Below are 26,185 nucleotides of genomic sequence, written 5' to 3' on the forward strand. Positions count from 1 at the left end.
AAGGCTGAGCTCCAGGCACCCTGGACGGGGTGCTGGGGAAGGGTGGCACCCCTGGTTCGGGTGGCCTCCGTTCAACAAGGGGCGCTGATCTAGACCAGGGGCTCGGCGGCCGGCGGGGGTCTCGGGAGTCTTCGTAGCTGCTGTCTTGACCGGAAGCTCCGGGACCTTCACCTTCTTTGGCGCACCCCCAGCCCGGACCCTCGCCTGTGGTGGGTGCTCGGTTGCCCGATTGGTGTCAAGCAAACGCCGTGTCGGGTGACTGAAGGGAACCCAACCATCAACTCCTTGCTCCCGCTCTGCTCCCTGGACTTGCTGCGCCAGCCTGTGCGCAGCCCCTGGGGCGCCCGCGGCCCCACGACGCTCCCCTCCGGTGCTGGGCTATCTGTCTGAAATGACCGGCCTTCCTCCTGTCCACTCCCCAGGGTCAAGGCCTCGCTGGCCGGAAGCAAGTCCTCTGAGGAGCTCCTGGTGGGAAACGCGCGGCGCCTCCTCGGGGCCGTCTCCGAGACCGTGAGGGCTGCGGAAGCCGCGACTCTCCGGGTGAGTGTTGAGTCCAAGGGTGGGCACTGGCAGGAAACGCGCAGGACGGCGCCGCGGGCTGAGAGGAACCACAGGGACGGCCCCTCCGCCCTCGCCCGCCACCCTCCGTCCCGCCCTACGCTGTCACCCGGTCCTGGCAAGTGCGGGGTGTGGGGCCGTCTGCCTGTGTCCCCCGCGCCCGCTCGGGCCTGGGTCTGAGACTTGCAGTTCTGGGAAGAAGGGCCTCTGGGCCCAGGGCCTCTCGCTGTCCCCGAGCGCCTTAGGACGGTCAAGCCCGCCTGGCCCGCTCCCCACCCTGGCCCGCTCCCACCCTCACTGACGGGCACTTGTGAATTAGTGAGAACTGTGTGGGGAAAAATATTGAAGATGTAGTTTATCTCCAGGTAAACTCTTTTTGGTATATGACTCTATGAATTTTAAGAAATGAACACAGATATATACCACAAAAACAAGTCAAAGAACTGTCTGTGACCCCAAACTCCTTTGAGTGTTTCTGTAGTCATATCCTCTCCTGTCCCCCAACTCCTGGCCACCCTGAATCCAACTCTGGCCCCATAATTCTCCTTGTTTTGGAATGACATGTAAGTGACTCAAGCTGCGCGGCCGCTGGCGTCTGGCTTCTTCCTCTTAGTGGAAAGTATTTGCTGTTACAGGATACTGTTCATGCGTCAGAACTTCCTTTCTAGGCTCCTCTGTTGAATGGATGTACAGCTTCTCTGTCCATTCTCCAGCCAAGAACACTTGGTTTGCTTCCATTTTCAGAGATCATGAACAAAGCCACTGTAACCATTAGCATATGGGTTTTTGTGTGAACATACATTTTCATTTTTATTTCTCTAACCACTCCTGAGTGACATTGCTGGGCCAGATGGTAGTGTGATGGCTAGGCTGTTGTGTCAACTCGGCCAGGTAACCGTGCCCAGGTGTCTGGTCAAGCAAGCACTGGGCTAACTGTAAGACAAGGGCATTGATGGAGTTCAGTCATCATTGACTTTACTGCAGTGGTAAATCATAGACAGCTGATTACAATTACACCGATCAGGGAGATTGCCGTCAGCAGCAAATGATGCTTTATTCAATCAACTGAATGCCTTAAAAGAGGAAGTGATTCCAGCACTGACTGAGAATTTCCCAGCTCGTCTTTGGACAGCCAGCATCTCCCAGAACTCGTCAGGAACCTTCATTGGACTTTCGTTGCCTACCTGTGGAACCTGGACTTGTGCATCCCCACGGCTGCGTGAGAGACTCTTAAAGAATCCCACATTATTGACAGATATCCCTTGTTGATTCTGTTTTCCTAGAGAACCCTAACTAATACAGGTAGGTATATGCTTAGCTTTATAAAAACGGGCAAACCCTTTTCCAAAGTGGCTGTACCATTTGCCCTCCTGGGAATGTGTGCAAGTTCCAGTTGCTCCAAATCTTCACCAGCGCTTGATACCATCAATGTATTTATTAATTATAACAGTTCTAGTAGAAAAGTTGTGGGATTTCATTGTGATTTTAATTTGCAGTTCTGTAATGATTTAGGATATTGGGTATGCCTTCATCTACTTATTTGCATCCACATTATCTTTAGTGACATGTCAGTTCACATTTTCATCCATTTAGTGCGAGGTTGTTTGTTTTCTTATTGAGTTAGGGAGTTCTTTGTATGTATTTAGATACAAGTCTTTTACTAGATACATGGTTTTGCAAATATTTTATCCCAGTCCATGACTTCTTTTTTTAAAACTTAATTTATTGAAGTATTTCACTCATACATAAACATACAGAACAATAAGTATATAGTAATAGTTGTGAATTTACAAAATAAACATATATAATAACATCATACAGAACTCTCATAACTCACCCTACCACCAATACCTTGCATTGTTGTTAAACCTTTTTAACTAATGATCAAAAAGCATTATCAAAATATTACTACTAACCTAAGTATTTTCCCCCAACCCACCCTATTATTATCTTTATATCATTTATATATGAACATACATAAACAATTAAGTGTATAGTAAAAGTTGTGAACTTACAAAGCAAACATGCATATCATACAGGGGTCCCATACATCAACCCTCCACAGATACCTTGCATTGTTGTGAGACATTTGTTACAAATTATGAAAGAATATTGTCAAAATACTACTACTAATTATAGTCCTTATCTTACATTTGGTGTGTTTTTCCCCCAACCCACCTTATTATTGTTTTTTAAATATATTTTTTTATGACAGAAGTTGTAAACTTATAAAACAATCATGCACATGTGCAGAATTCCCAAACAACACCCCTCCATCAGCACACCACATTGTGGTGGAACATTTGTTACAGATAAGATAATATCATCTGATTGTTACCATACCCATAGTGTACATTTGGCTCACATTTTCCATACTGCCCCATTATCAACACAGTACATCTTAGGCATAGTTGCAAGAATATTATATTATTACTGCTAACCACAGTCCATAAGTCACCCCACTTGTATTTTTCCCATGCATCTCCACATTCCTACCACCCTGCAGTAGTGATGTACATTTGCTCTAGCTAACAAAGCACACTCTTGCATCTCTACCATCAACCACAATTCTCATCCACCTCTTGGCGTACTGTGCTATTCAGTTCCTAGATTATTCTCATTCTGTCAATTGGCATTTACATACCTAAACTACCATTTTCATAACAGCCATTTACAAACTATGTGTTACCATATACTCTATACATTTCCACACTTTTACAGTAAAGCTAATTGAAACTTCTACATATATTAAACATCAGTAGTCCATCTCAGTCCTCCTCTTATTTCCTTTAAGAATCTATCACTGGAGGTGATGGTAGCTTAGTGGTTGAGTGTCTGCTTTGCATGTACAAGGTCCTGGGTTCAAACCCTTGTACCTCCTTGAAAAAAAAAATCTATCACCTACCACCAGGTCTTGAAGATATTTTCCTACAATTTCTTCTAGAAGTTTTATGTTTCTTGCTTTTAGTTTTTAGTTTTTTGATCCATTTTGAGATAATTTTTGGATAAGGTGTGAGATAGGGGTTCTCCTTCCTGCTTTCGGCTATGGATATCCAGTTCTTTAGCACCATTTGTTGAATGGACTGTTCTGCCTGAGCTGGATGGGTTTGACAGGCAAGTAAAAAATCATTTGGGCAGTGGAATTGGCCCAGTGGTTAGGGCATCCGTCTACCACATGGGAGGTGTGCAGTTCAAACCCCGGGCCTCCTTGACCCAACTGGAGCTGGCCCACGCGCAGTGCTGATGCGCGCAAGGAGTGCCATGCCACGCAGGGGTGTCCCCACGTAGGGGAGCCCCACGTGCTAGGAGTGCACCCTGTAAGGAGAGCAGCCCAGCGCGAAAGAAAGTGCAGCCTGCCCAGGAATGGTGCCACACACATGGAGAACTGACACGACAAGATGACACAACAAAAAGAAACACAGATTCCCATGCCGCTGACAACAACAGAGGTGGACAAAGAAGATGCAGCAAATAGACACAGAGAACAGACAACTGGGGTGGGAGTGGGAAGGGGAGAGAAATTTAAAAAAAAAATCATTTGACCATACACGGTGAGGGTGTGTTTCTGAACCATCAGTTTGTTTCCATTGGACTATGTGTCTGTCTTTGTGCAGTACTGTACTGTTTTTACCACTATAGCTAGGTAATAAGATTTAAAGTCTGGAGATAAGGGTTTGCTTTTTCCTTTTTATGATATTTCTGGCTATTCAGGACCCTTTACCCTTCCAAATAAATTTGATAATTGTGTTTTCAATTTTTTTAAAAAATGCTGGTGGAATTTTTATTGGGATTGCATTGAATCCATATGTCAATTTGGGTAGAATTGACATGTTAATGATATTTAGTCTTCCAATCCATGAGCATGGAATGTTCTTCCAGTTATTTGGGACTTTTTAAATTTCTTTTAACATTGAGTTGCAGTTTTCTGAATACAAGTGCTTTTCACCATTGGTCAAGTTTATTCCTGACTATTTGAGTTTCATCTGTCATATTTTATTTTTACCACTCTTTTGACACTTTTAGTTCCTTTTATTGATATAATCTTCATTTCTAGACTCTCTTCCAGGCCTTTCTCTCCTGTCTTTTCTTTTTAGGCTCTAGCACACCCTTTACTATTTCCTGAAAATCTGGTCTCTTGCTTAGAAATTCAGTTTCTGTTTATCTGTGAATATTCTAATCTCGCCCTCACTTTTGAAAGACAGTCTTGCTGGATATCAGATTCTTGTCTGGAAGCTTTTCTCTTGTAGTATCTTAAATATATCAGACCACTGTCTTCTTGCCTCCATGGTTTCAGGTGAGAAATCAGCACTTAATCTTATTGGGTATCCCTTATATGTTATGCATTGCTTTTTTCTTGCTGTTCTCAGAATTCTCTCTGTCTTTGACATCTGACATTCTGATATGTGTCTCAGTGTTGGTCTATTCAGATTTTTTTCGGATGAGAGTACATTATGTTTCTTGGACATGGATATCTATATCCTTCAATAGGGTTGGGAAATTTTCTGCCATTATTTCTTCAAATATTCCTTTTGCCCCTTTTCCTTCTCTTCTCTTTCTGGGACACCATGACACATATGTTTGCACACCTTTTGCTATCATTTAGTTCCCTGAGACCTTGTTCAATTTTTTCCATTCCTTTCTTCATCTGTTCTTTTGTATGTTCACTTTCAGGAACCATTTCTTCAAGCTCACCAATCCTTTCTTCTACTCCTCAAATCTACTATTATATGATTCCAATTTTTAAAAAAATTTCATTTATTGCACCTTTCATTCCCATAAGTTCTCCTATTTTTCTCTGTATGCTTTCAAATTCTTTGTGCTTACCCAGTGTCGTCATAATATCCTTAATCTCTTTAGCCATCTCATTTAATTTATTAAGAAATTTGTTTGAACATCTATCATTAGTTGTCTCAACTCCTTTATGTCATCTGGAGGCTTATGTTTTTCCTTTAACTGAGCCATATCTTCCTGTTTCTTGGTGTGGGCTGTAATTTTTTTTAGTGTCTTGGCATCTGGATTACTAGAGAATATATTCTGGGTGCAGTTTTCCTCTTTAGTTTAGAGCTTCCTGCCCTTTCTCCCTTGCTGGTTGTGGTAGGAGCCAAGCACGTAGTTGGTGCTGTAAGCTGTGGAGGCTCAAGCTGTCCTCATTGCACCAGGGACCAGTGAAGCTTTTCCCAACTTTCTCCTTTGCCAGAGGCAGGGACAGAATCACAGCTGTGTGTAATAATCCAAGTTGTGCAGGCCTAGACTTTGGTTGCCCAGAGAGATTGATGAAGCGTCACACCCTTTTCTCCCCTGCCTGGGGCAGGGATGGAGCTGCAGGTGTGGGCAGCAATCTATGCAGTGTGGGTCCAAGATGACTGCAGTTGACCTGTAGACTTCTGATTATTCAGTCTGTGCCAGCCAAAGGTACCTGCAGTTACCTGGATAGGCTAGTGCAGGGCCCGCCAGCCTCCTCCCTGCCAGAGGTGGGGCAGAAGCCTAGGCTAGGGCTGCAGGCTGATCTGGGTGAAAGAAACCAGTTCCTACTGTCACTGTGATTTTTGGTCAGCCAGGCTTCCCCTCAGGCTGGGGGTGGAGTAAAAATGGCGGCCACTGGCCTTTTTCCGACTTGGACAGATTCACACCCCAGCTGTTCCTAGGGTTATACCTTAGCCAGCCGAGTCTACCAATCAGTAGCCAACCACCTTCTCCTCCCCTGTTTTTGGGAAATGGAGCTTCCAATTCCAGCCACAGAATATCTCTGGGGCAGCTTGCACTGCCAGAGTAGGATAATCACTGGCCTCTACAGCTTGGCTAGTAACTTCCTGGAGAGGCAGGTGCAGGTCCCTGCAGCTTCCTTCCTGCTGGAGGTGGGGCTGGGGCCTAGGCTAGAGCTGCAATCTAACCTGGATGGAAAGAAGCTGGTCCTACCAGCACTGTGATGTTCAGTCCACCCTGCATCCCCTTGTGCCAGTTGCAGAGTTAAGATGGTGGCTCCTGGCCTCTTTCTGACTTGAACAGGCTCAAACTTCAGCTGTTCTCAGGATTGTACTTTAGCCCGCTGAATTTACTAATCACTAGCTGAAGTTGGTGCCCAGCTATCTCTTCCTCCTCCATTTTTGGGAACTGGAGCTTCCAATTCCAGCTGTGGAGCAGCTCCCAAGGCCGCATGTGCCTCCAGTGCAGGATGGCACTGGCCTCTGGGCATGGAGCCTCTACTTACGAGTCTCTGCAGATGGGCAGTCTCCTCCTTCCACTCCTTCAAGCATGTTGCAGGATGCCCTTCTGGTCTCCTGGGCCCCCAAACAGTTGCTTCAGCAGCTCCAAAGAGCTCTGGGTGTTTGCTAACTGCCCTGTAGCAGGAGCTGACTCTTGGAGTGCCTTACTCCGCCATTAGTGTTTTCATGGTATATCTTTTTTTTTTAATCCCCCTCCCCCCTTCTGGCATGCTTGTTGTCTGCTCTCTGTGTCCATTTGCTGTGTGCTCTCCTGTGTTTTTACTTTTCTCCCTTTTTGTTGTGTCACCTTGCTGCGTCAGCTCTCCGTGGCACTTGTGGGCTGGTGGCTCTCTGTGGCATGCAGGCAAGCCTGCTTTCACAAGGAGGCCCCAGGATATGAACCCAGGGTCTCCTGTATGGTAGACAGGAGCCCAACTGATTGAGCCATAATCGCTTCCTGATGGTATATCTTTTTTCATCTTTTTCCTTTTAATCCATTTATATTTATGGTGGGTTTCTTGGAGACTGCATATAGTTAGGTCTTCATTTTTATCTAATCTGACATTTCCTGTCTTGTAATTAGTGTATTAGGCAATTTCCTTTAACATAACTATTGCCATGGTTGTATTAAAATTGACCATCTTGCCATTCATTTTCTAATTGTTTTAACTGTTCTTTTTTACTTTGCTCATTTTTGTGTCCTTTTTAAAATTAATCGTGTATTTTTATTGATTTATTCTTTATGTGTCTTAATTTTTTTAGTAATTGCCCTGGGGCTTACTCTGTACATCTTTGGTGAATCATAGCATGCCTTCCAGTAATCTTGGACCACTTCATATGTAGGGTGGAAACTTGCAACAGATTTCCCAATTTCTCCCTCCCATGCTTTGTGCTGTTGTTGTCTTACATTTCACTTTTACACTTGCTATAAAGATATATTATTACTATTCTTGCTTTAGAAAGTCAGTTATCAATTAAAATTAGGAAAAGAAATTAATTATAGGGAAGTGGACTTGGCTCAATGGATAGAGCATCCGCCTACCACATGGGAGGTCCATGATTCAAACCCAGGGCCTCCTTGACCCGTGTGGAGCTGGCCCATGCGCAGTGCTGATGCGCACAAGGAGTGCAATGCCACTCAGGCGTGTCCCCCGTGTAGGGGAGCCCCATGTGCAAGGAGTGCGCCCCATAAGGAGAGCCACCCAGTGCAAAAGAAGTTCAACTTGCCCAGGAGTGGTGGCTGCACACACAGAGAGCTGACGAAGCAAGATGATGAAACAAAAAGAGACACGGATTCCCAGTGCCACTGACAAGAATAGAAGCGGACACAGAAGAACACATGGTGAATGGACACAGAACAGACAACTGGGGCGGCGTCGGTGGGGGTGGAGGGGAAGGGAAGAGAAATAAATAAAAATTTAAGATCTTAAAAAAGAGAGAGAAATGAATGATCTATTTACCTTTACTTATTAACATTTTCAACATTCTTCATGTTAGGGTAGATTCCAGTTTCTGTCTCATATCATATTCCTTCTGCCTGAACTTTTTTAAAAACCATATTATTTATACATATTAATAAAGCATACAATCCATCCAAAGTGTACAATCAGTGGTATTTGGTATAATCACATAGTTGTACATTCATCACTTCAATCATTATTAGAGCATTTCATTATTCCAATAATAATAAACAAAAACTAACAAAAGGAGTTCTACCCCTCAGTAATCACCACTCAGTCTCTCTGTGCTTCCCCTGGTGTACATAGCTGCTGTTCTGTTTCTGTCTTTCAACTTTATTTGTATTTATATTTTGTATAGATTAAGTCTAACACTGTGTAGAACCTTTTGTCTAGTTTCTTTCACTTATATATTTCTTTTTTTTAAACCCTTAATGGAAGATTATTAATATATTACTATACACTACTGTCCATATTTTGCTTAGGTTGTATTTTTGGCTGGTATTAACATCTTGTAACATTAACATACATTTGTTAAGTTTCAAAGAAAAACAGTCATATAGGCCATATCACCCATATTCATATTTCATATCAGGTTTTGCTATACATTTCCATGTTACATTTTTTAGCTTCCCTTCTAATACTATGCATGACCTTAGACTTTCCTTTCAACCACTGTCATACCTGTATATTAGACTGTTAGTTATAAACACTATGATGTGCTTTCACCATTTCTATTCATTTACAAAGATTTACGCACAACCTTTTTACCAATTCTACAAATATTAAACCTCAGCTTTCCATTCTCTAACCTCGTTCTATTTTCTGGTGACCTATATTCTAGTTATTAACTCCATTAGTTTACACAATATATTTAGTTCATAATAGCATTTTACACAATATATTTAGTTCATAATACAGTATTTGTCCTTTCTGTGTCTGGCTTGCTTCACTCAACATAATGTCCTCCAGGTTCATCCATGTTGTCATATGCTTCACGACTTAATTTCTTCTTACAGCTGCATAATAGTCTACCATGTGTGTACAACACTAGTAGTTTATCCATTCATTGGTTGATGGACACCTGAGTTGTTTCCATCTTTTGGCAATTATGAACAATGCCACTATGTACTCAGAAGGCAGATATCTGTTCATGTCACTGCACTTAGTTCTGCTGCGTATATACTCAGTTGTGATATTACCGGGTCATGTGGCAAGTCTATATTCAACTTCCTTAGAAACTCCAAACAGTCCTCCACAGTAGCTATACCATTCTATGTTCCCACCAACAGTGAATAAGCATTCCTATCTCTCCACATTTTCTCCAACACTTGTAGTTTTCTGTCTTAACAGTGGCCATTCTAATAGGTGTGAAATGATACCTTATTGTAGCTTTGATTTACATTTCCGTAATTGCTAGTGATGTTGAAAATTCTTTTTCATGTGTTTTTTCACTATTTGTATTTCTTCTTTGGACAAATGTCTATTCAAGTCTTCTGTTGAGTTGTAGCATTTCTTTATATATCATGGATATTAAATCTTTATCGGATATGTGATTTCCAAATGTTTTCTCCCATTGAGTCAGCAAACTTCTTTTAATAGTTTGTGTAGTGCAGATCTGCTGGTAATAGTTTTTATTTCTCCTTATTTAAATTTTTTAAAAATTCTAGTAACATATATACAATGTAAAATTTCCCATTTTAACCATTTTCAAATATGTAATTATAATAGTGGTGTTAATTATAATCTCAGTATGTGCTCCCATCACCACCATCCATTACCAAAACTTTTTCATTACCCCAAACAGAAACTCGATGGCAGTTGAGCATTAACTCCCCTTTCCCTATCTCTACCCTCTCCTCATTTTTGAAAGCTTTCTTCTTTCAGTACTTTAAAGATTTCATTCCATCGTCCTCTGGATTACATAATTTCTAATGAGAAATCTATAGTAATTATTAACTTTGTTCCTCTGTATGCAACTTGTATTTTTTCTTAGACTGCTTTCAAGATTTTCTCCTTGTCTTTGGTTTTCAGCTGTTTGAGTATAATGTGTATAAGTGCATGCATGGGGGGGGGGGGAGGTTGGTTTTTATCCTGCCAGTGTGCCAGTGTTCTCTGAGCCTCTTGGATCTATGGTTTGTTGTCTTTTATTCTTTTTAGAAAGTTCTTGACCCTTACCTTTTCAACTATTTCTTCTGCCATTGTATTAGTCAGGTTCTCTAGGGAAAGAGAATCAACAAGAGATATCTCTCAATGGTATGTGATTCTATAAGAGTCTCTCACACAGCCGTGGGGATGCACAAGTCCAGGTTTCACAGACGGGCTGCAACCAGGGGCTGCAATGAAAGTCCAGTGAAGGTTCTTGATGAGTCTGGGAAGTGTTGGCTGTCCAAAGACAAGCTGGGAAATTCTCACTCAATGCTGGAATCACTTCCCCTTTTAAGGCACTCAACTGACTGGGTTAAGCATCACACATTTCTGATAGCAATCTCCATGATTGATGTAATTATAACCAGCTATCTATGATTTACCACTGCAGTAAAGTCAATGGTGAAAAAAGTCCATAAATGTCCTTGTCTTACAGTTAGCCCAGTGCTTGCTTGACCAAACAACTGGGCACAATTACCTGGCTGAGTTGACACAATAGCCTAAACATCACAGCCGCATTCTTTCTTTTTCTATGATTCTAATTACATATATATTAGCTCTTAGATGATCTGAATTTTTCTTGTTGTTTTGCTTTTAGCTCTTTATCTCTTTCTCTCTCTATGTATATCAGTTTGGCTAATTTCTGTCAACCTGCCTTCCGTTTCACTGAGTCTTTCTTCAGCCATGTCCAGTCTACTAATGAGACTGTCAAAGCAGTCTTAATCTCTGTTAACATCATTTTTAAAAATTTTTTAAAAATCTCTAGCATTTACATTATTTCTTTCTGATGGATTTAATCTCTCTCCTAAAATTACCCATCTATTCATGCATTATCTCCACTTTTTCCACCAGAGTCTTCAATATATTAATCAAATATATTTTAATTCCCTGCCTGGCAGTCTCAACATCTGGCTTATATCTGAATCTCGTTCTTTTATCACTTGGTCTATTGACAATGGCTTGTTTTTTCTTCCTTTTTTGTGTGTGTGTCACATAATTTTCAGTTGAGAGCTTAATATTATGTGTAGGATGGTAGAGACTAAATAAATAGCATTTGTGACAGAGCACAGGCAGCTCTCCTCTGGCAAGCCTTCAGTGGGGTTGTGTCGGGTTTTGTTCTTGGTGTGGTCGCCCTTGGGGCACCACTGGCTTCAGTTTCTCTAGCAGTGCCTTGTGCTTAGTGTGGGATTTGGTTACCTCAGTGCTCCAGGTCCACCCTCAGCTTCACACTTTCCTCTTTACCCTGAATCTCACAAAGTCTTATCAACACTCCGTGGCCGCAGCAGCTGTTATCTGTTATCTGTACCAGCCTGGGGGGAGGTGTGGTGGCCACTGTTCTCATTCAGCCTCAACTGCTGCCATGTCCGGTGTCGCTGGGTCCCAGGACTGGGCCTCTCAGGGCTTCTCCCCCAGCAGTAGGAGGCCTTAACCTCAACTCGGAGCAGCGCCCTGCTTTTCCCTTGGGTGGAGGGCTCCACTTCGCTCCTGAGTCCAGTCGCAGGGTCCCTGAAGACATGCTCTGAGTGACGGAATCTGTGCTCCTTCCCCCACTTGCCCAAGGCTTTTGTTCCACGCAAGAGGCAGGTCTGGCAGTGTTCCTGCCTTTGTCAGAGTGGGGCTGGGCCCTCCCCAGACCCGGCCGTCTCCTGCTCTGCCCAGGCCTGTCTCCCGAGCAAACTGCTATGGGTTCCTCCTGCATCCGGCCGTCTCCTGCTCTGCCCAGGCCTGTCTCCCGAGCAAGCTGCTCTGGGTTCCTCCTGCATCCGGCCGTCTCCTGCTCTGCCCAGGCCTGTCTCCCGAGCAAGCTGCTCTGGGTTCCTCCTGCATCCGTGGCTCCCAGGCTTCTGCCCACACTTGGCCTTTAGCTCCCTTGAACGTTCAGCCGACACCTTCCTCCCCGCTCTTATGGGGGCCCTGTCTTACTCCATGCTGTGTCCTACAGAAGCAGGACCACCCCGTGTCTCCACGGAGGCATCTTCTGTCCTCGTGTCTCAGGCTACTTAGTTTCCCTTCAACCCCAGCTCTCTGACATTCCAGAAAAGTTTGATTTAGTGGATTATCTTGTTGTTGGGATAGGAGCAGCACTCTTTCCAGCTTTCTGTACTCCAAGTGGCAGCTGGAAGTGGGAAATGCTGTGTGCCTAAAAGAAGACCCGCCCAGGGCCTTTGCAGGGCCCTCCCCTGCGAGAGGCACCCCTGCCCTGTCCCCATGCCCCAACTCCTCACCCTTCAGCCTCAACTTAAATTCCACTTCCTTGGAAGGGATGAAAGATTCCACTGTCTAAACTAAATCACACTCAGTGTTCTCTCCTTTCACCCTTTGTATGGTTCCTTCATAGCACTTGTCACATGCTAGAATTGATAAATTTGTCTGTTTTTTTTTCTTCTTGCATTTATTTGTCTTTTATTATTATGTAAACTCTATGAAACTAGGGACCTAGACTAGTGGGTAGCATGTGGATGTGCTAGAAAAAACAGAAATTTTCACTTCAACTTTAAAGAAACTGTACCAGTTAAGTTCAAAGAGTATGTAAAACTTGACACGGCCAGTGGAAAGCATTGGCTAAAGATCCAGACTCCCTTGCGTGTGAAGACGGCTGAGAGAAAAGCCCACAGAGAATCAGCAAGTGAAGGAGGGGAAGCCGAGAGCCCACTCTGCTGCCGCTTGGTGGCCTGATGCGGCCTCCAGGAGCCCTGGGGGCCCCACGAGACCAGGGGCTGAGCACTAACCCTCGAGAGGGACTGACGACACTGCACAGGGCAGCGCCTGCGGGTGAACTTCCAGCGCCCAGAGCCGCTCCAGAGCCAAGGGCCCCTCTGCCTCCATGTGGAACGTCTGCTCTGCACAGACGAGCCACCGGAATGCGAGGAGGGAAACGCACATCCCCAAGTCACTCTTCTAGTCTTTCAAACCAGCAGAAGGTCTGGCGATTCCAGGAATTAAAAGGAAACACATCAGCAGAGGCAGCCTGTGGCTCGCCGTTCATTTCACCATCTCTCATCACACAGCTCTAACACGAGGCGGCTGACGGGGGGCTGCACTTTCTCAGTTGTGCTTTCCCAAAGACCTGGGCCTGAGATGAACCCGAAAAAGGTAAGAACACATTCTGCCCTTCTCACTCCCTCCACGACCCTGACACGTGTTCACTTTCACTTTTTAGAGAGTGTGTTGGTCCACTGGTGAAGCCGTTGAGGCCATATTTTCTTGTAGAACAACAAAGGCTCCGTGAAGTGAATGGGCTCAGCTAACTGGAGTCACGGAGGAGCCAGGGAAGGTGTGTGCGTAGAGATAACCCAGGCTTTCCCTCCCGACGTCTCAGGTGGTGGAAGGCTGTGGCCGTGCTCGATGAGCCCCAGCGACACTGCCCTTCCCAGGAGCTCCGACCCGGCCATCCTGGAGCAGGGCCAGGAGCCGGCTCAGCCTGGAAGGCCTCCGCGAGCAGGGAGAGCGCCGCGGGGGCTGCAGGCGCCAGCCCCGTTTGCCAGGCGCCGCTGCAGGCTAGTCAGTGCCGACGGCAGAAAAGCATCGCCTCGAGTCTGGGGGTGGGAAGTCCGACCTTGGCAGGCAGCGGCCAAGCCCCGCGTCCCGTCAGCAGTCCACAGCTTCCGTGGCTTGTGGCCAGTGCAACCTCTGCCCGTCACGTGTCTATGAGCAACTATGCCCAAGCCCCTCTGCTCCTGAGGACAGCAGCTGTAGGGGGTCAGGGTCCACCCTTGCTCCACAACACGACACACCCCTTCCAGGCGTCAGGGGTCCCTGCTCTGCCGCCCATCTTGGCAAGCCACACCCCCTGTGGCCCCACTGGATGCCCTATAGAGCCTGGTCCAACCACAGTGCAAGTGGGAAAATGCCATGCCCTGTGGTTACAGAAACCTCATGATTTGGGAAAAAAGCCAGTTAGAAAAAACTTCATCCAACATGTCTGTCACAAACAGATATGTGCTCAGGCCTTGCCCTGTGGGGCAGGGTCACTGACTCACACCAAGACTCGGCCCGGTTCAGAGCCTTCTCCTGACCCTGGAGCACCAACCGAGGATGGGCTGAGGACCCACCATGCCCATCTGTGTCCTGGCTGCACCCAAGAATATTCTGCAAAAGCATGATGAATAAAGCAAGATCCAAAGAGAGGCGGAACGTGGCATGGAGAGAGAATTTCTTACCATTAGCTGCATTCTCAGAACATTCTACTGAGACAAACCCAAGCTCCACCAGACGCCCTCCCTTTGCCTGCTTTGCTTCTCCTTCCAGAATGAATGGCTCTAATCCAAAGAACCGCTCCAAACGTGTGTCTTTGGCCTCTGGAAATTAGGGCTAGAGCGCCAGAGAATCCCCACCCCGCTTGGAGAGTTAGAAAGAGTTCCAACCCCTGGGCACTGGGAACGTGAGCATAGCGTCACCCAGCAGTAAATGTCTTTCTCTCCTGCAGGGTTTGAGGCAGCCTTCTTCAGACCCAGAGGAGCTGGAAGTTGCTGCCTTCTGCATGCAGTGGAGAAGAAAGTTGCTGAGGCACAGACGCCAAGAAGCCTCAAACCTGGACTGTGATGAGCTGGGCCTGCGGAAGACACACACTGACAAACCCCTGATGCTCTCAGCCTTGGTTCAAGAAACATTATAAAAGCTGAGAAATAGTATTCAAGTCGAACTCTGTTGACTTGCACTTTGGCCATAGAAACTCTGGCCTTTGTGTTCCCCTAGTGACTAATGATGTTGGACATTTTTTTTTTTAATATTTAAGGAATACTCATGTTCCTTAAATTTTTTTTTAAATTATCTCCCCCTTGTGGCTTTTTGTATGCTGTCTGCTCTGTGTTCATTTGCTGTGCATTCTTCTGTGTCTGTATTTATTTATTTCCCCTCCCCTCCTTGCAGCTTGCTTGCTGTCTGTTCTGTGTGTCCGTTTGCGGTCTATTCTTCTGTTTTTTTTTTTTTGCTTGTCTCCCTTTTTAGTTGCGTCACCTTGCTGAGTCGGTACTCAGTGGTGCTTGCGGGCCGGGAGGCTCTCCATGGCATGAGGGCAAGCCTGCCTTCACAAAGAGACCCCGGGGGAAACGGACTTTGGCCCAGTGGTTAGGGCGTCCGTCTACCATATGGGAGGTCCGCGGTTCAAACCCCGGGCCTCCTTGACCCGTGTGGAGCTGGCCATGCGCAGCGCTGATGCGCGCAAGGAGTGCCGTGCCACGCAAGGGTGTCCCCCGCGTGGGGGAGCCCCACGCGCAAGGAGTGCGCCCGTGAGGAAAAGCCACCCAGCGTGAAAAGAAAGAGCAGCCTGCCCAGGAATGGCGCCGCCCACACTTCCCGTGCCGCTGACGACAACAGAAGCGGACAAAGAAACAAGACGCAGCAATAGACACCAAGAACAGACAACCAGGGGAGGGGGGGAAATTAAATAAATAAATAAATCTTTTTAAAAAAAAAAAAAAAAGAGACCCCGGGACACGAACCCCAGGCCTCCCATATGGTAGAGGGAGCCCAGCTGATTAAGCCACAGCCGCTTCCCAACATTATTAATTTTTAAAATAACTCACCCTTTAATGCCTGTTTCTGATGCTACTTAGGGGGAAAGGTGGAGATCAGGATGGAGAAAGCCTTGGTTTACTTTTGGGGAACAGACTTCCAAGGATAACTAGAGACTCCTCAGAGTTCCTTGAGAAGCCCACAGCACCGCCTGCAGAGAAGAGCAGCGGAAACATTTGCTGGTCTTCAGTTACGGTTTTACATCTTATAAAATACTGGAATTTTGCTTTGTTAAATTCATTCCTTTATAGAAATACTTAAGAGTATTTTCACTTTCTTGAATGCCATCAATGTGACACTGGTCCCTGTATTTCACTGCTCTGATTCCAATTTCATCAATTGACTTTGAAATTCCAAAAAAGACCGATAAGCATTCTTACTCATTATGTACACTTATGTACTCATATGTAAGTGATAATTGCAAGTGTATGCACCTTTCAAAAGCTTTCATGAATTGAAATGCATTTATTCAGTCAATAAACATTTATTAATCATTTTATTCAAGGAGTCTCCAAGAATTTCTTGCAGTAGGAAAAGAAAAAGTAACTTGCATGTAATCTTACAGTGAGTAATGAATGTTCAGTGCTGGGCTATATTTAATCCTAGCTGTTGCCCTACTTTGGCTTAAAGTAAAACTGTAACCACTTGCATAAACTTGAATTCTTTTTTGTTTCTTTTTTTTTTAAAAAACTTAAATTCTTTATCCTTTCTAAACCTTCCATTATCTGACAAAGAGGAGGACTGGAGATTATCTAGTCTTAAATCCCTTTCAAAGCTTGAAAACGCTATGATTTTAGTTTTTTTCTACATAAAAGTTGTTCCTGCCTTGTAAATATCTTGCGTGGACAGGAAAACCTGCTGTGTATGACCCTAAACAATCTTTGGAAAGCAAAAGTGAATCTGTGAGGTCAGCCAAGAATGATCCCAACTGCCCCAAAAGGGCATTCCAGCCAAGAAGAGGTTTGCATCGCCCACTTTCAAGTAGAGAGCTGGCCAAGGAGCTATTTACCATCCACTTCAAACACAGACTGTGCTTCTAAAGCCACAGAAAAGAGCCCAGAGAGACCACGGAAACGGTGGTCCCCAGTTCTCATTTTGTGAAACCTTTGAGAAGTTGTCGGATTAGGAAATTAAAACTAATTTTGAAGTAACTGATAAATATAAACATCTGCCAAAAGGCACTTGCAGAAAGTGGAGTGGGGTTGTGAGAGATGCAGCCCGCGCTGAGAATCACTGACCCAAGAGTGCACACCCTTACCTGGGGCCTGGAAGCAGCCTTCCACGTAGGAGGGAGTTGCTAGCCCAGCTCCATTGCCGATGCAAGGTTGTGGAGAGGGGCGGAGTTTGATTTGGAAAAAGACATGAGACTCCCTCCCCATACTTCATTCTGTCCCTTATAGCTTCTGAAATGTATCCTCACGTACTCGGTCCTCTGGTATCTGCTACAGAGCTGGGTGACCTCGCTCAGTTTGCAGTAAGTCTGATCCAAAGCAGCCCATCTTGGCCCCTCTGTAACTGCAGCACCCAGATCGTAAGCTAAGAGCTCAGACAATCTTTCTCCACTTTGCAGATGAGGAAAACAATGACCAGGGAGGTCTCAGCTTGTCCAATGTTATATTGCCTAGAAAAGAGGGCACCAAGACAAAACCATGCTGGCTCTCAAGAAAGAAGCTTCCAAAAATCAGTGACTCAACAATTAAATCCAGTCATCCACTGGGCTCCCTAACGCGAGGCAGTATGTTCTTGGCCACTGCACATACGAGGTAGAAGCTGGAAGGTGTCTGGCAAAAGGCCTGGAGGGAAGCACGCCAGTTGTTCTTGGCACCTTCCAGCAGTGCCCCCGTCAGTACCTCTGAGAGTCAGGTCTTTAAAGAGAAAATGAACGTGAGCGAGTGTAAGGATGCTTTCCAGAATGAAAGCAACACCGGGAAGCAGGCCTGAAGTACCGCCGTCTCTGTACAAAGGATCCTTTAGGTCAAAGGACAGCCTGCTGATACCCCCTTCTTCTAGGTGTACATGGCTCCTCTGCATTCTCTTTTTAAGTGTTAAAGGTTTATTAAAGCAAAGCACGCTGCCAGACAGATATAATTAGAAATACTTTAATTTAAATTCATACATTAGAAAAATGTCACCAAAAAAATTACAGAAACACAACAGAACAGAATGCAACCTTGAAAAGTTACTTGTAAATGAGGAAGGAAAAAGATATACCTGATTTTACCAAATTATTTGTTAGTCCTTAAGTAGAATAATTTATCACCTTAGCAAAGTATACCTCTTGCTGGTAGTTTTTGAACAGACAAGTTGTTAATCTACTAAATTGTTATCAATTAAAATCTTCCAAAGAGAAATAGTCAAGGTAGCATTTCCCCAAGATTTGAGATGTAACTTGGAGAACAGAAACAATAACACTAAAAAGGTCAAATATAAAAAACCTCACACTGAGCACGCGGGCCTAGATTTCAGCCTAGGATGACGCGGCCCCAGCCTCACCCCGCCCGTGGCGCCCCGGACACGGGTCCCGCTGGTACTCTGGCCACGCGCTGGCGCAGGGCCGGGAACTATCCTGAGCCTCTTCTGAGCCCTGGGTAGATGGGGCGGTGCGTTTGGAGTGATATAAAAGCTTTAAAACTTTGGCACATAGATAAACAAATACAAATGACTACTTCTTGATTGTCACTCTTATAAGAAAATATTCCATCTCTTGAAAAGATATTTTGCTACCTTATTTGACTTCCCTCTCAAACATTTGGAGGGCAAACTCCTATAAAATAGAGGTGGACCAAAACCTCTTTGTGATATTAGTGATAATGATTAGTGCATTTATACTTCACTTTCCCTATCACAAAAAGCATATAAAATGTGTGTCTGTCATTGAGAACTAAGTCCAAGATTTTGCTGATAATGGAAGTTTGGGAATAACATGGTTAATTAAAAAAGAAAATGTGGCCCCTATGGATTAAATTCCTTTACAATAAAACTATCAGACCCATGACAAAATAATATTAGCTAATGCAAGTTTCACCTCCCCTCTCAATCTTAATACCCTCATAGAGCTATTAAAATTAGGAGAGGATTGAGCAGGGCCTGATAGATCAGAGCTGATTTTTCTAAAATGCTATAATACGCTATATATTCATTCTCTTTTTTCTTTTATAAACTAAGTTTGAAAAACAAGAGATTCAAAGATAAACAATGGTATAAAATCCTAAAAAGAATTCACACTCTCATTTGGAGGAACAGGTTTCCTTTATGCCGACAGTGATTGTGCCAACTGCAGCACAGTGCGATATTCCAAAGGGGAAGAAAGGGTGTTTAAAGGCCAGGCAGGACACCCCAAGTCAGGGTCCAGTCATGATGTGAAAGGTAAATTACTGTTCATGGTGTTGGGGTAAAAAGAATTTTAAATGCTCTTGGCAATTCATTAGGTTAGGCTTATCTTTATAATTTTGGTTGCTAAATTTAGAATAGGAAGGAGAAATTTAGATAAATATATTTTTTAATAAAAATATAAGACTGGATATGTAGTTCTTTTTCCAATGACAGAAAGAGCCTTTGATTCATCTATAGGAATAAAGTACTGAGCTATTCAAATTTCCACCATGGAGTTAATAAAGTTATCTTAGAAGTCTGGAGGATTCTTAGTGTGACAAACCATTATGGAAACACTGACCTCCTCAGTGAAGCTGCCGTAACTCTACCTTCACATTGTGTGGCGGGGAAAACAAGAGAAGGTGGGCACCCTATGTCTACCGATAGAGGCCTCGTTTATAAGGTGCACGCCTTCTAGTACAACGTGCTGGTTGACAGCTCCTGCAGAGCACACATTTGCACAGACGTGGGAGCAGCCAACCAGCGTGGGCAAAGGGCGTGCAGGGCGCCTGGAACCGGGCCTGGCGCTGCGAGGTAAGGAGACACGGGGTTCTGCCTCCAAAAGCAAGCATGCAGTTTAAAATGGGCTTTCCACGGCGTTAAACCTGAGAAGTGGTGAGCACCAAGTTGATGTGAACCTAGGGCTGTGAAGCTTAGGAAATGTGTCCCTTCCAAGAAAGGCAGGTTGCCTTGGACTTCACTATGTCAAGGGGCCTCCTAGGACAAACCTTCAGCAGTGCCGTGACTGGCATCCACCAAAACTGGTTATGCAATTGCACTGAGCTCCTTGGAGGGAAGACTTGCAAAATCACAGCCCGTAAGGGAGGAACAAAGCTTCAGACACTCAGGCCTGAATGGTCACATTTTGTCAAAGCTTACGTTCCCTAAATTAAGCCTTATTTGGACTATAGTTTATAAATGGTTTATGTATTTACTGGACTTAATTTTGAACATAATACAAAGGGCTGCCAGATCATTTCTGAAAGATATTAAAACTCTTCATTTTAAAAATGAACAGAAAGCTCAATTATTGAAGGTTGCAGGGGCTGATTAGTAGACTGCTCGGTTGCAGACCCCCCAGGCGCAGCCTTCAACACTGACCCCCCAGGCACAGCCTCCTGCACTGACCCCCAGGCACAGCCTCCAGCACTGACCCCCAGGCACAGCCTCCAGCACTGACCCCCAGGCACAGCCTCCAGCACTGATCCCCCCAGGCACAGCCTCCAGCACTGACCCCCAGGCACAGCCTCCAGCACTGACCCCCCCAGGCACAGCCTCCAGCACTGACCCCCAGGCACAGCCTCCAGCACTGACCCCCAGGCACAGCCTCCAGCACTGACCCCCCCAGGCACAGCCTCCAGTATTGATCCCCCAGACACAGCCTCCAGCACTGACCCCCAGGCACAGCCTCCAGTATTGACCCCCCAGACACAGCCTCCAGCAGTGACCCCCAGGCACAGCCTCCAGCACTGACCCCCAGGCACAGCCTCCAGCACAGAAGGTTGAGCTCAGGGAAATGTCTCCACCTTAAGATTCTGTCACGCAAATGGAAAGATTTTGACAGCCACTCCAAGACTTCCCTGTTGGTCCCTAGGAAGTTTCAAAGTGACAACAATTAATGTGTTCCGTTGCCATAAACCAAAGGAAAATGATACCTTTATTAAGCACATGGTCACTCAGAAAGACTTCAGTGCCACATGCCTGAAGAAATACACAGCAGAGTGGGAGGGAACATGGCTGTGGCTTGAATGAATTGGCCTCTTTGCCCACACATCTGATTCAGCACACCATGCAACCTTTTAACCTTCCACCAACATCCAAAAGGAAGGAAATGGTGAGAGAGGCCAGGAGGTCCTATCTTGAACAGAAGACACTATTTCCAGCTTGAAAGAAGGAAGTCCTGTCTTTCTGACACATAAAATAGTAGAGGAAATTGCTAATTTGATATTCTCTGAAACAACTTCTCAGGCAAGCATCTTGTATTTCAGTGCACATCACCTGAAACGTCATAAAACTGGTGAACGGCACAGACTGTATTGTGTTATTTTGCAATTTTTACAACCTAAATACCCCAATGGAGTGTAATGATTATGTTCATGAAAGTTATAAGCAGTTTTATATTTACAAATGTTTTACATTAGCTCCTTGCATCAAATCTGTGAGTAGTCAGAAATATCCCCATTTCACAGATGAAGAATAAAGCATGTCTTATATTTATATATTTATAGCTGCCTGTAAACCAGTTCAGAATGAGAATATAAAATCATTGTCTTGAGCCTTCCAGGTCTCATAAGTTCTCTCTCCTTTCCTCTTTCTAAATAACTCTGCAAGTGGCTGAGATGAAGGCTCACCCAGGATTTCTTTACTTATCAATTATTCTTTCACCCTTAAAATAAGTAGGACTAGTAAGGAAAACTACTATTTCGAATCCCACGGCAAGTTAAAGGGCAAACACCAGCCCATGAGCAGGCTACGCTGGAGGCAGCCCCGTCCCAGGCCTGGAGCTCGGCTGGGCCAGCAGAGGTCTGTAAAGAAAGCAGATCAACTGCCGAGGCAGCCCTGAAACCACCCCAGCGAGATTCGCCCAGGATTCCGGATGAGGGAAAGCCCCACAGATAGGAGTTTGGACCAAAAACTAAACAAGACATGGGAACATAGATGCTCAAGCTAAATCATGATCATCTGGGCCTCCCAACTCAACACCCTGACCACATCCCACTGTATTCAAAACTTCTGATGTGAACCAGTATACACAGTTAAATTACATCTCAACTGGTACATCTAATCCAGACTCTTTTTTTTTTTTTTAAATATTTATTTATTATTATTATTTTTTAATAATCCAGACTCTTAAGACACAAGTTACTTCTATCTCTAAATGTGTGACGTGTAAAAACAGAGATATCACTTACTTTACCATGTACTGGTGTAAATCAAATCACACAGTTACTACAAACACTAATTCACTTTAGAGAGGAGCTTATCCATTGGGGAAAATGGCTACTTATTAAATTTTGGTGAGAAAATAGGAAAAAAGAAGAGTATTAAAATAATCTATGCTGACAGGATGTGACAGAATACCCCCTAAGCTATCTCAATTAAAAATGTATTTATCATAAGTAGCATCATGATTTCAAACATAAACAAACCATTTTCATATAAAATATATTCTTAAATTTGAAAGTAGGCCCAAACTTTCTTGTAAAACAACCTCTAGGTCAGTCGCTGATCTAGTAATAGGGACTCAAGAATACTAGTAAACAAACATTATGGTAATTTGCATTGACTTTTAAGCTTCACTTTTTATTTAATCTTTTAAAATATCTTTTAGCAGCAAAAAAAGATGAGTTTAGAGTTTGGATTCCATTTTTATCTTTAATAAACCAAACTATCTTTTTTGTATAATATTTAAAATATGGACAGCATTACTTAGAAGTAATTATAAAATTCAAGAATGAAATAAGCTTTACTAAGAAATTCAATTTAATTAAAATTCAGAAATTTTATGAAATATAAAGTGTAGGTATCTATTTTTTTCTGTCAATTTTATCCATTTTATTGACTTTTCTATTAACATAGAAAATTCATTCTATTTGTAAATAGAAAATGTGTAAAATGGACTGTTCATCTGGACAACTTTTCATGGCATCTTATAGCCAGAAATGCCAGCCAGAGCCAATGTATAAACAGGAGATTATTTTCCCTCCAGCAACCGGCCTTCTACCTACAGCATACCTATCCTTAGGCTGGCAGAATTCTTGCTCACTTAAATCCAGCTCCATTTTAGCCTGGAATCAGAGCGAAAAAAGTAACAGAAAGGGAAGAATTAATAGAGAGGACATGCATTATTATTAAAACATACACTCTTTGAGTGCTAGGTTCTCACAGAAATCTTTTCCTGTATATTTTAAAATCACTTCTCAAGGGTAGCTGTTCTCACTGAGGACACTATTTTCATCATCATTTAAAACGATATGCTCCTTTGTTGACTTACTGATTGGAGTTGTTACATTGTCATATGCCTCCAGTTCAAAAGATGAGTGCAACACAGCTTCTGTTACAAACAATATTTGTACAAAACAAATAAGGTCACCATTATTTATATACTGCAATAAGTGCACAGGAATTAAGATGTTATTTTTCATAAAAGTACAATTTCTGATCAATGTAGGAGTTTGTAAACTATGAGAATGTTAAATATGTAAAACACCAGGTAGTCCCCTCTGCTGTAGAAAGCAAGTGAGGCCACATCTTAAAGAGAGTCTTTATTAGTAGCCATATGCAGTTGACTATACCTGCAGTCTCAAAGTTTTCTTGCTATTTAAGTAAAAATATGGTACACTTAAAACATTATCAATGTAACAATCAGTACAGACTCACTGGATCGTTTAAAATTTTGTTAAAAAATTGCCAAAGTCATGATGAATACAATTATTGCAGCTATGTCATTTGAAAAAGTAATATAAATTATGCTAAAGATAAAAACACATTGAAATACATTAACAGCACAATGTAATAGCAGTAACTCAATTATTTAATATGAAAATTTAAATTAAAAATTTATGTTAGAGAACTTGAGAAATTTTCATTTTAGCAAAACATTCTATTTATACACCTCCATCTTCTATTATACATATACAATAAAATACTTTGAAAAGATGTGACATTCAAATGCTTTGTTTATATAAATAACAATAATAAAAGTGATATCCTCAATAGGAACTACTTTGCTGTGACTAAAAATGTTTTCCTTACTTTGTTTTACATTCTAGTTGGCAGTTATCGTGTCATTTCAAATAGAGAAGATGCTAGTCAAAAATGCTGTTTCTCAAAAGTAATATGTATCATATTGCTTGAAACTATAGAACCATATAAAAGTGATAATAGTTTAAACATTGATTATGAAAGACAACTGGCATATATATATGCACACATATATATTCAGGCAAAGTGTTGAGTTCATGATGGTTTATTTACAAAGGTACTTTACTGAAGCTAACATGATATACAGGTTTCTATGTCAATTACTACAGTCTCTTTAAAGTTATAAAAATATTATATAAAATACCACAGGCTTTAGAGCATATAATTTCATGTGGTTCTGATGCTAGCAGCTGAAAGTGTTTATAATTTAAAAATAAATAAACTGTAGAGGTAAACCAGTTATAAAACAGCAGAGGACTGCAACTGTCACAAGCGTGAAATGAACTGCTTAGTAACACAACAGCTAACAAAATGGTGAAGCGGTTGGATCAAACGTTTTGAAAACCTCTTTCAGAGGCTTATCGTCCGTTTCGCCTGGGGTGGGACTCCCCTGTCCTAGCTGCCTTGCCAGCCTGGGGTCACTGTACTGAGGTCTAACCAAGCCTGCCAATGCCTGGACAGGAAGGCTGTGCAGAGCGGGGGCCTTCCCAGGGCCCCCAAGAACGTCTGCCAGTGTGTCTGCTGGTCCACCCACAAGGACTTCCGCGTCTGCTGCGGTTTTCTGTGGTAGGATTGCTTCTCCAGGAGAAGGCACATTTGTGCCACTGCTTTTTAAACCTCCACTTCTCTTCTGGTTCTCTGCATTTTCTCCTAAAGAAATTGTTGCTAGCTCTGATGGAGCTGAGCCAGGCTCCCTCGGGTCATACAAGCTAATACCACTAAGCACCGAACTTGGAGTTCCCAGGGGAAGGCCAGCTGAAGATGACAGTTTAGGGGCATATGGAGGCAGAGCCCCAGAATCAGAACTGCTAGTTGCTGTCCCCAAGGGCCGTGACGAGCTGGGGTTGGAAGGGGCTGGCTGAGGGGCACTCTTTGATGTATGGGGATCCACTGCAACCCCCGGATGAGGCTCTGGATTGGGCAGTCTGTGAAGTCTAGGATCAAAATGTTTTTGCAGCCTGGGGTCTCCTAATTTGCTTCCTGAACTATGTAAGTCTCCACATGGTTCTAGGTAGCCTTCCCTGTGTGTTGTGTTATTTTTGGCTTTGGCTGCTAATTTCATGTCAACAGGCACTGTGCTTTGATGAAGATCGCCTTTTGTATTCCATGACCTATTGAGCCTCTGGTCAGCTATCAGAGGGGGCAGAGGTAAATTGATTGAAGACACTGGGTCCGGTTTAGGTGGCGGTACTGGAAGTAAGTCTTCTGGAGCCCACACAATGTGCTTTGCAAAGTGCGGTCTGCTGAGGGTGACGTCCATTTTAATGTGACTGCTGTGCCTCAGCTGCAGCCGTGGGTCCTGGAGCACTGCACCAGGTGCAGCGTCCAGAGGAATTGGAGCAGCTTTTCCTCTCAGCTCTCTTCCAGCATCTTCATCATCCTCATCTCCTCTTTTGCGTTTGGCATTAGTGCCAGCGTTTGAGTGGTGCACATCAAACTTTGCTCCCCCGACAGAAGCGCCTGCATGGCCACTCCCACTCCCTCTTAATTTCCTGGGATCCCATGCGAGCCTCAGACCCAGTGGGACAGATTCAGGAGGCTTTCTAATGCCTTCCTTTGGGACAGTCCTAAGTCTAGGGTCCACCACTTGGCTTCCTTGACTTTTCTCTTTAGCAAGTCTTGGATCAGTAGGAGTGCTGAGTTCTGTGGAAGGCTGTTGCCGATTCCTTAAAGTTTCTGTTTGTTTCTGTAATGTTTTCAGTATTGACTTGACACTGCTCCCTTCTTCCTCTTCACTACTGGAATACCAGTTAACAGGATCATCTGAATGTAAACAAGAACTTATTGTAAAGAAGGAAGCATTCATATTTGGCCTTAATTAAGACAAAAAAACAGACTATACTAAAATAAGTATAGTCAAACTTCAAGTTAATGCATGATAGAGATTCCAGAGTGTTAACATTGGAACAAGATGTGGCATAACAAGGATGAAGTCAGCGATTGCTCTCTACAAAGGAAGAGGCGTGATATGGAACATCCTTCCAGTCAGAGGAAAGGCAGGACCTTTCA

At 43.8% G+C, this 26,185-nt stretch overlaps 1 protein-coding gene and 1 long non-coding RNA gene across 3 annotated transcripts in view; one reads left to right on the top strand and one right to left on the bottom strand.

The window, feature by feature from the left end:
• The first annotated feature begins 422 nt into the window (after nucleotides 1–422).
• LOC131273904 (uncharacterized) lies at nucleotides 423–16,379 on the top strand. The gene is made up of 2 exons (XR_009181065.2): nucleotides 423–540; nucleotides 14,793–16,379. It is a non-coding gene; the product is annotated as an uncharacterized lncRNA (long non-coding RNA).
• Nucleotides 16,380–23,504: 7,125 nt separating this feature from the next.
• ZC3H6 (zinc finger CCCH-type containing 6) overlaps nucleotides 23,505–26,185 on the bottom strand; it is a 94,774-nt gene continuing 92,093 nt past the window's right edge. For both annotated transcript variants that reach the window (XM_071208696.1, XM_071208697.1), the window contains one exon: nucleotides 23,505–25,939. In XM_071208696.1, the coding sequence (XP_071064797.1) occupies nucleotides 24,480–25,939 (1,460 nt within the window). In that variant the 3' untranslated portion in view covers nucleotides 23,505–24,479. The remainder of the gene's footprint in view (nucleotides 25,940–26,185) is intronic.

The sequence above is a fragment of the Dasypus novemcinctus genome, chromosome 17 (assembly GCF_030445035.2).
Source record: "Dasypus novemcinctus isolate mDasNov1 chromosome 17, mDasNov1.1.hap2, whole genome shotgun sequence".
NCBI lineage: Eukaryota > Metazoa > Chordata > Mammalia > Cingulata > Dasypodidae > Dasypus > Dasypus novemcinctus.